The sequence below is a fragment of the Hylaeus anthracinus genome, unplaced genomic scaffold (genome assembly GCF_026225885.1).
Source record: "Hylaeus anthracinus isolate JK02 unplaced genomic scaffold, UHH_iyHylAnth1.0_haploid 12124, whole genome shotgun sequence".
Taxonomy (NCBI): Eukaryota; Metazoa; Arthropoda; class Insecta; order Hymenoptera; family Colletidae; genus Hylaeus; species Hylaeus anthracinus.
Window position 1 is genome coordinate 1 of NW_026534369.1, and position 10,450 is coordinate 10,450.

General features: G+C 38.2%; 3 protein-coding genes across 3 annotated transcripts; all 3 read left to right on the top strand.

Moving 5' to 3' along the window:
- The first annotated feature begins 6 nt into the window (after positions 1-6).
- Positions 7-906, top strand: LOC128892615 (odorant receptor 4-like). Its single transcript, XM_054153142.1, has 3 exons — positions 7-94; positions 368-643; positions 747-906. Exons 1-3 carry the CDS (start codon positions 92-94, stop codon positions 807-809), a joined length of 342 nt encoding a protein of 113 aa, XP_054009117.1. The 5' UTR covers positions 7-91; the 3' UTR covers positions 810-906.
- Positions 907-2,430: 1,524 nt separating this feature from the next.
- On the top strand, positions 2,431-6,981 carry LOC128892616 (odorant receptor 13a-like). Its single transcript, XM_054153143.1, has 6 exons — positions 2,431-2,558; positions 2,849-3,101; positions 4,588-4,688; positions 5,035-5,349; positions 6,270-6,545; positions 6,919-6,981. Exons 1-6 carry the CDS (start codon positions 2,541-2,543, stop codon positions 6,979-6,981), a joined length of 1,026 nt encoding a protein of 341 aa, XP_054009118.1. The 5' UTR covers positions 2,431-2,540.
- Positions 6,982-8,802: 1,821 nt separating this feature from the next.
- On the top strand, positions 8,803-10,419 carry LOC128892617 (uncharacterized; the record flags this gene model as incomplete). Its single annotated transcript, XM_054153144.1, has 4 exons — positions 8,803-9,075; positions 9,346-9,598; positions 9,887-9,987; positions 10,165-10,419. Coding segments are annotated over exons 1-4 (801 nt in total), but the record flags the coding sequence as incomplete, so codon positions are not given.
- Positions 10,420-10,450: the final 31 nt, after the last annotated feature.

The following is a 10,450-nucleotide window of genomic DNA, read 5'->3' on the forward strand; positions in this document are numbered from 1 at the left end:
CGCCAAGCTCGAGAAAGTATTCAGTGTTTTTGCACTGGCACAAGTGCTGGTCTTCAGTTCGTTGATCTGCCTCGATGGATATCAAGTACTTATGGTCAGTACATAGCGTTTATGGCATATATTAGTTTTAGATGTTCACATACACAGTACAGAGTACAGTAGTACACCATTTCTCTGAACCCCAGCTATCGAAACGAAATTTTCGTAAATGTCTTATTTAGTGAACTTCTGCTGAACTCTTATCAGAGGACGTTAGGGACGTTTTTTGAAGATTTTCTCCACGAGAAAGAATAACATTCAGCATTTCTATCAAATAAATTTTCTGTTCGGAACTTGACTTTTAATTGCAATGCATTATGTTCTATAGGCAGATGTACCGATGTCAACTCGCATGATATTCATATTTCACACACTGGGATGCACAGCACAGCTGTTCATGTTTACTTACAGCTGTGATTGTATAATGAAAGACAGTGGGAATGTTGCTACAGCAATGTACGCGACTACATGGTCCTACCTGCCGATGGACAATAACGGAAGAGCGTTACGAAAAGACTTGATACTTGCGATTTTGTATTCCGGAGTACCTTGCTGCCTGACAGCCCATAAATTCTTCCCTGTATCTCTAGAAACGTACACTGGGGTAATTTATATCATCTTCTTGCTGTTTCTTATATTGTTGCACCCAACTGTGATTTCCCTGTTCAACATTGGTATCGTTTAACCGTTCGTTTTACTTCTTACAGGTAATGAGTACCGCAGTGTCATACTTCACACTATTGAAGCAGCGAACCTCAGAAACGACCTAAGTGTGTCCACGTGTTATCCAATCCGTACATGCATAGATTTCTGATTAAAATAATGTGAATTATTTACATTTGTTACATACATGAATAAAAGAATATTCAAAGGAACATATATTTGGTGCTATAGAATGTACGCTTGTTTTTTGGTACGTAATGTCAGATTTTCACTTTTGCGTATAGATAGTCTTTTATATACGTAGCGGACCTACCTGACCGCAAGGCGGTCACGATGGTGGTCACTTATGGAAGCAGGAGAATGTTATTTCTATTTAGAGTTTAATCTTTTGAATATACTATGTACATATACAGAGTGCCACATCTAAAATAGCCTACCTGAGTATCTCTTTCAAATATGGTAGTACAACAAATATTTTTATAGCTTATATAATTCAAATTATATTTATTATACTTGCTGTATAAGATGATACACAGGAAATCTCCTTGATATTGAGCCTTGCAGCTCGGTTGAAATCCTGGAACTGCAACTGGAAATGTCTATATATTTCAAGTACTCTTAAGGACCTCCCTGCAACTAAATTATTGTAATTGAAATATCTTCTGCTTATAATAATTATATCTGCCGAATTAACTACATATATAAACACCGGTTTATTATGATCAATTAAACTTCATATCTTCAGGATCTTCACTCTCACTTCTTTATTTGATAAACGTCTAGCTATGCATTCTTCTATCAACGATCTACCACCAACAATCGCAAAATATCCTGCAGATAGTAAAGGTAGCCCTTTACTAACGTTAAACTGCTTATTTCGCAAATCCATGTACGATAGTGAGTCATTAGTGGGCCTCACAGGAAACTAAAATGTTCCCTTATTCATGCATAACTCATCGACTCTATGCATTTTCCCTAGGTTTGAAAGTAGCAATTTCGGTAGCAGTATTTAATAACAGAGCATAAGTAGCTAAAAGAAAAAGTATACAATCTACGAACGATGTTACAAGATCAAAGGCCAGATGGTATTGATTTCTTCGAGTAAACTTCTACAATTCATGCGTATGATCTGTATAGAAGTTTCAAGTGGGAACTTTTATTTCGATTTTGTGCACAGTAAAGATGTTTCCATTGCTGCATTGTGCTACTATTCGAACATAACACTGTATCGAGTCGTGTCGAGCAAACTTTGAAATATCACGTTAATTTTTTCTATGTTCACTCGCATTTCTGGGTTGATTCAAACACAAAATAAATGTTTCTCCTGACCACATGGCATCAACGTGAGTGTGTGAAGATTTTACCTGTAAGGGCTTTTGGAATGCGATTGATTCTTCGACTCTATAATCCTATTCGTAGTCACTTAAAATGTACATAGTACAAATTAGTCCTTAAGGGCGTTAGATCGATACGTTGTTCGAAGTGAAGATCAATTATTTATTATACATACAATGCAACACACCTGTTAGTCGGGAGCAAGGTTAACATCAGAACAAATGCGAACAAAATGATGACAGTACACCGAAGCCACATGGGTTCCCATTGATTATTTTCCACAAGTTACGAGTAACAGGACATCGAGTTAGTTGTAACTGAAAATGATCTGGGGCCACTGCGACGATGTTTCTACCGCTATTGCGTCCACATTCATGAAGATCTCTGGACTCTGGACGTCAGCTAACCGCGTGGAGCTGTTCTACAGACACTTCACCTTGGTTTACAGTGTCATCGGAATACTCTTTATTTCTGTCATTGAGATTATAGAGTTTTACTATACCATGGATGATAATTTGAGCGTAAGTATGCGGACCATTAACGCAGTACACGATTTTTCGTTAGGAAATGAATCTGGGAGATTTACCAATTCTTTACGATTACCATCGTACTATATAGTAACATAAAAGAATCCCAAAAACACAAAAATGAAATGAAATGAAGACATAATAATGAATTTCAAGCTTGTGTATAAACATTCATTTATTAATTCGTCTGCATTTATTATTACATAAAATTTTGTAAGAATATACAAGCATGACGTAGCGATATCATCTGTCTGAAACCATGTATTATATTTTTATGTTTGTAGGAATGCCTGTATAATGCGGCCAACATTTTAACCGTGGGCATGTCTTTATTCAAGTTACTTGTCTTGTTTCCACACAGAAAGGATTTTCTGAACTTAATTCGGTACTTGGAAAGGAAATTTTTACACGCGGATTACGACTTTTACGAGAAAATGGTCTTGGATACGTGCAAACGTACCAGTACATTCTTCATTTGTACCTTTACTTATTCTTGCCACGGTGCACTGATAAGTTACGTCCTGCATCCTATCATAGGTGAGGCCTGTATACATCTAAAGTAGAACCTCAATTATTGCTAGGTAACGAGCTGAAAAATCCCGCTATAAACGAAGAAAGCATTCCCAACGAGTCTTATGACGGGCCTCGCGTGGGCGGCCGGGAAAGCCGCTATTCAACACGATCAGTCGCACAATTTCCACGGACGAATTTGTTTATAAAAATTTGGACTCTCTCTAGCGGAGAGTGAAACTCAAGGGAGGTCGAAAGGGGAAATAAACTTTGATCCGCGTACGTTTAATCGAATTTCTTTATTCGCGCGAAATTTACGCGGGGAATTCCGCAGTACAATCACCGTAAAGAAAAAGATGTGGCGACCACGCGCCGCAAGGGGAACGCGACGCGGAATTCCCGATACAAAAAGAAAGTATCCAAAAGAAAGAAAAAGAACACCTAACAGGCGCGACTTAATTCTATGTGGACCTTGCAAACAAGAATCCACTCTACAACAAAATAGAGTCGGAAAAAAGATTACGCCGGGAATTAACGGCTGCGCGTATCGAAGGGGCTCTTTCCTTCGAAACGTGACTCGTTCTCTAACCGCGCAAGGCCACAAATGCCCTCCGGAAGTAACCGGAGGGAACTCCGAAAGGTTCTCGCCTCCGGAGGTGGTCCCGTCGTATATAAGTGCACCGGAGCACGTCCGCGGACGCACACACACACGATCCCTTCGCTCACTCACGCGTGCACACAAACGAAAACCCCAACGAGTGGGCCCTACCTGGGTATTTCTGGCCCTTGGGTGTTGGATCGTCCTTAATGGGATTACAGCAGCCACTCGCGGATGCAACTATCGCGAAAGAGAAGATAAGGCACTCCAAAAAAATATACTGCGAGATCAAGGAAACGTTAGACAGTCGTGTCACTCGTGGCTCGATTAGCCGTTAATTGTTTCTTTATTCGCCAGTTTTGGCCAAAATTTCGGTGTCGGGTGTTTTCGGCGCTCTTTGCGTCGCCGGCTCGTGGCTCCCCCCACCCAGGATCCCGAGGGGCTCCTACCGGCGTCCACCACCAACACTCAGGGTGGATCAGGTCCTGGGGGTCCCCTTGGCAGTTCCGGTGGTCCATCCTTGGAGGTTGGCTAGTCCTCCCTTGGTGGCGGCTGCATCTGCGTTCTCCTCGGGTGGAGGGCACCGCTACCGGCGACTTGCCGCGCTATTACGAATTCGCGGCGGCAGGGGATAGGTGACAAGGGCGCTAGGAGAAAAGGGTCTCTATGTACCGTGGGCACGCATTCCTCCACGCTCGACCACCTCCGCGGGCGTATGTAGCGGGGAGGGAGCGAGTCTGCCCCGTCACAGTCTATACATTACATCTACTATCATCTGCAACCCTACTACTCGTCCACATCGTGCAACAAGCCAGGCTCTAACGCAATCATCGAGATTCTACTGTACATATTAATCAACTATATTCAGAGCAGAACTACCACGCGAGGAAGTACATGAATTGCATTTTGTCCTAGTTAACATTGGAAGAAACACATCAGACAGAGTATTGCCAGTGAATATGAGAGCAGATATGTTATCCATGACACCGTACTTCGAGATACTATTTCTGTTCCAGGTACAGCAATTCTTTATATATTTTTCAAGAATGTCGTTGGAATACATATTAGAATAATCTTGAACGTGTTTTACGTAACCATAGCAGTAAACGCAGTCAGCTGACTTTCGAGTCTTTTTCTTTCATAATATAGCTTATTTTGTAGAATAAATTTGGACACTTTACTATAGATATATAATAGTTGTTGACACATCTAAAGTATGTCAAAAATTGACTCTTGATGAGCTAAATCTACTTTAGAGCAACGATTTTCTTACAGAAGCTATTAAAAATGTTTTATCGTGCTCAGTCTACAAATCTCAATAATTATAAGAATAATTGGGACCTGATATTTCTATTATCGCAGGTTTTGGCCATATATCAAGTCGGAGTGGTCTACTTCTGTTCTGATAATTACCTATGTATCATGAATCTGCATGTAGCTGGACAGTTTCGTATGCTACAGTACAGACTGAAAAATATGAAAAGCGCGATTAAGACGTCAAAAAATAAAAAGAATGGCGAAGATAAATATTACGATACATTTAAAACCTTTGTTCAACAACATCAGGCATTAATTGCGTACTGTGACAAATTGCAAGAAGTATTCGGTTTCTATTCACTGGGACAAGTATTCCTGTTTAGCTTGTTAATCTGCTTTGGCGGGTACATGTTACTTTTGGTTAGTATATATGATAATTTCAAGCACTTGAGAAAAACCACTTAAAACTAAAACTAGACTCTTTTTTTGCTGATTTGCAGACTACATTCCCATTCATTAAATGTTTTTTTCCGTGTTAACAGTGCTTTGCTTCGTTACACTAACACCGTTTCTTAGTAATGTTGAAGACTGATTAGTTTTTGTTAATGTTTACCATATACAGGGTGTCCCAAAACTCGGGGAGGAGCCGAAAATGGGGGGTAGCTGAGACGATTCTGAACAACGATTTCCTTTGCAAAAATGTCGAATGGGGCTTCGTTAAGGAGATATTACGCGAAAACCCCGACCAATCAGAGCGCGCGTAGACCGTTCGAGGGGCCGCGGTAGCGTAGGCTACGCGCTGGTGGCCGCGCTTGTACGCGAACAAGTGACTCGACGTGCATCGAAGCATCGACCTAGCGCGTAGCCTTCGCTACCGCGGCCGCTCCAACGGTCTACGCGCGCTCTGATTGGTCGGGGTTTTTGCTTAATATCTCCTTAACGAAGCCTCATCCGACATTTTTGCAAAGGAAATTGTTGTTCAGAATCGTCTCAGCTACCCCCCATTTCCGGCTCCTCCCCGAGTTTTGGGACACCCTGTATACTCAGTGACACTATCTGTTAATAGTAGGTATATAATAAATGTTTTATCATAAAAATGTGGAATAATTGATTACTTTCATCGGCAACTTCGATATTTTAAGGAAGAAGAAAATATAACTGTGTTAATTTGTGTTATTGTATATGTCAAAAATTATATAAAAAATTCAGATATACAATTGCAACTTTTTGAATTTCTATATCAAATGTCCAAGGATGCAAAGTACCATTCTAAATATTCATGAAAAAATCTTCGTATTAATATACACCTAACTTTCACTTACGATACTTGTATCCTATAGGCAGATGCACACCCTGCAAGACGCCTTATTTTCGTGTTCCATATATTCAACAGCATATCGCAGCTATTCATGTTTACCTACAGTTGCGATCGTATAATACACGACAGTACGAATGTCGCCACGGCCATATACTCAGCCCCATGGCCTCGTACGCCAATGAACGCAGATGGACGAACTTTGCGAAGAGATCTAAAACTTATGATGATAAGGTCTAACGTGCCTTGCTGCTTAACTGGTTATGGATTTTTCACAGTATCTCTGGAAACATACACTAAGGTAATCAGCAGTAGCTATTTATTGCTTGTATCTTACTGATAAATGGACTATACCGCGTTATTGTCAGATAATGTTTCAGCAATTGCTTAAGAACTATGTACATAGTTTGCGCTACACAGGGTGGGCTAATAACTATTACCAGCTCAGATATCTTCGAAACTATAAAAGAAATATTTGCTGAATTCGAAAAAGTGGAGTTGCTGTGCAATTTTATTTCAGCAAATATTTCTGTGAAACTTATATTATCTAAGCTTATACAATAATATTTAGATACAAAACAAACTGAGATGTGAGCACAGCATAGTACAGTTGTCACGTTTTTCTATTCAAAGTAAGCATTACAATATTAAGCGAATACAGTTTGTTTTTACAGGTTCTAAGTACAGCACTTTCATACTTTACACTATTGAGGGGAAGCTCTACAGACACGCCATGAAATTGTTGAAACTATGTTGCTAAATACGCTTTTTCCTGAATAGTATACAATCTGTACACGTAATATACCCGAATGAAAATAGTACAAAAGAAAATAGTTTCGCAGTTCCGAAAAAGTTGTATTTATTTCTTGGTAGGTGTAGAAAACAATTTTTAAATGAAAATATATCGAATAGAAGTAAGTGAATGTTATTCCATCTAACAATATTTGTGTAGCTATTCGTAAATATTTTATAAAACCTGTACACGAAACACGAAAACCTGTGTTTGTAAATTAGTATCTGAATAATTCCTTTTAGAGGCTGGAAAACGAGGAAAATATTTATAATAAGTTCATTTTCTGACAATTACGTACAGTGAAAATTAAACCGGTCGTATTGCACAGATTGCTGACTCGGTACACTGAAAGGATAAGTGCGAAGTTATTTAAAAATATGTCACGAATGTATAGATTAGTACTTAGTTATCATTAATACTCAGAAAAATTAAGCATTATTCTTTATTAGTAAAAGAAAATATATATTTAACGTTACCATCGATGGTCACACACTCGCTGGCAGGTAATTACCAACGAAGGTGCGAAACCACCCCATTTTCTTACTATTTTCGACATACTCAGTCTTTTTGTAAAATCAGTCAGAATACACCCGAACTTCTTTCTCAAAAAACACACGACACCACATCCACCAGTCGCAACAAAACAAAAGGCAATAGTTCACCCAATACAACAGTCTTCTTTTTTCTACCATTAGCTATATATCGCGTAACGGTTCGGCAAGTGAGCATTGCGCGACCCTTCAGAAACTTTTGCTCGACAGCTGACTGCATCCGTCTTGAGAATGTGGTTCCGCAGTAGTATGCATAAATCATCGATGATACGTCACTTAAACCAGAATACACAGTTGCGTGAAGAAAAATCCGAAGACTGCGAACTGTGATTAGAGGGTTACTAAATGAAAGACCATACTGAATTGATTTTATACACTATACGCTAGTCTTCGACACAAAGAGACTGTGTAAAAAGTCCAGATTGAAGTATGTTCATCTTTAAAACCAAATAAGAAAAAGTAAAGACAATGCAATGAGTACGAGGTACAGGTGAAGTGCATCAGACTACTACATGCAAGTGTTTGTGTTGAGTGTTGCTCTGTGTCTCGTGTTAATGTGTGCTTTTGTGCTATGTTCATGTTTTTTTTTTTATTATAATTCATTTGAAAAGTAGTAAAACTGAAATTTCTTTTATTTCTATAAAATATTCGACACTGGCATCCTCGATATGCTATCCTGTGTAATTCTCTTTTTTTCAGAATACTGTATTTCTATTAAATGTTTCGAACAAATGATTGAATAATCCTGTATACTATAATAATTCAAACTAGCTTCTCCACTTGTACCACCTCATCACTATTACAATACACACAAAGCCATATTAGCAAAAATGTGTCTCCAAGGCAACAACCTCTACCAATTCATAGACATCCATCCACTTTCGAAACACTTCTTCTAAAACATGCAACACTCACGCAGTTTTCTACACCAGAAAAAATGACACAGACATTCGCAATTATAAATGCTGTATTTGGTAGCGTACAGCCTTCATTTGCAACACGTCTGTCAGTTACAATTCAAGTTCCCAGAGGGTACTTTTCCAAGGATCATGCATAACTTATGATTTCTACCCGCTACCCCTAGAATAAAGTGCAACATTTACATCGACAACTATACTCCAAAAGCAATAAGAATAAATATAATGTATACGATCTGCGAACAAAAGGATGTCAGTAGATCAATGTCATATGGCGTTCGTTCGAACACCCTCGACACCTTGTAAACAACGATACGAACTTTTTAGTCCGTACTCAATATCGAAATCAAACCATTAGATTAATTAAAATTTAATACAATGAACGGGCACAGTAACGACATTTCTATGGCAATAACAACTCGCCTTATGAAGTTTTCCGGCGTTTGGATGGCAGCTAATAATCATGAGCAACGACGCAGGAACATCGTTCTGGTTTACACATCTATTGGGATGCTACTCATCGGTTTGGAAATATTCTCAGACCTTTACTACTCCTGTAGCGATTTTACTGTAAGTGTGCATTAATTAGGAAAATATCATACCGGATAAGACGCGCCACTTTATTCCCACGCGGATCATGTTCACTTTTTGCACGTATAGTCCTATGAAACATATTTATAATTTGGTCATCATGTGCCCTAATTATGTCCATAACATATATTTTATTCAAAAAATTTTATATATATTATTTATATTATTTTTTATTACATTTTCTAAGTTTTTCCTAAGAAAAGTATCGTTCCTGAACTTAATGCATATTTTTTATTGTATTATCCACAGGAATGTCTTTACGTCTCGGTCAACTTTTTAAGCTTGATGCTGCCTACCATCAAGCTACTTATTGTGCTTGCACATAAAAAGGATTTCTTCGAATTAATTCGATACATGCAAGAGAAATTCTTCCATGGGACTTACGACATTCAGGAGAAGACACTTATGAACTCATGCAAAAGCGTCTGTGCATTCTATATTTGCACCTTCACTTGGTGTGCGCATTCGACGGTATTTAGCTACGTTGTAAGTCCCATCATAGGTAAGTTGATTAATTAATACCTGAAAAATTAGAAGTGATTAGTCAATAACAATCATAGCATTATCTATAATATCTATTATAGCGACTCGAAATCGCATTTAAATCGTAATGATTTATATCATATAAAATGTACTATTATTTATTCAAACGTGAATCAACAATTCTCTCGTGTAGTAAGTATTGCTGAGAATTCAGAAAATTTTTAATCATTGTACAAAAAAAGAGTACCTAACAAAAGAAGGAAACTGAGAAAACTACAAAAATGAACAACATGAATTTTAATTGCAGCTAATATTGAAAGAAACGGAACAGACAGATTACTTCCGTTTAGGATGTGGATGGATATATTCTACGTCACACCTTACTTTGAGATAACGTTTGTAGTGCAGGTATTGACAACCTTTGCCTGCTACAGAAAATGTTTTAACGAAAACTAAATTCTTTCTGATAGTATCCTATAAGGGGTTAACACTATAAGAAGACGAAGCAATCGATCGTTCTTTTTTTTAATTTTTTGTTAAAGCGATAATTAAGATAATTAAATTTTCAACACTATTTCCCCGCAGTCTTTGAGCTTGTATCAAGTCGGCGTGTGCTATATGTGCTTCGACAACCTGTTATGCATCATGAATCTGCACACAGCTTGTCAATTTCGTATATTACAATACAGACTAAAAAATATACCGAATATTGTCATAGAAAAATACGTTGAAAATTCGAAATCGCTCACACCAGATTCTGCAGACAAACATTATGCGACGTTTAGAAACTATGTTCAACAGCATCAATTACTTATTGCATATTGCGCCAAGCTCGAGAAAGTATTCAGTGTTTTTGCACTGGCACAAGTGC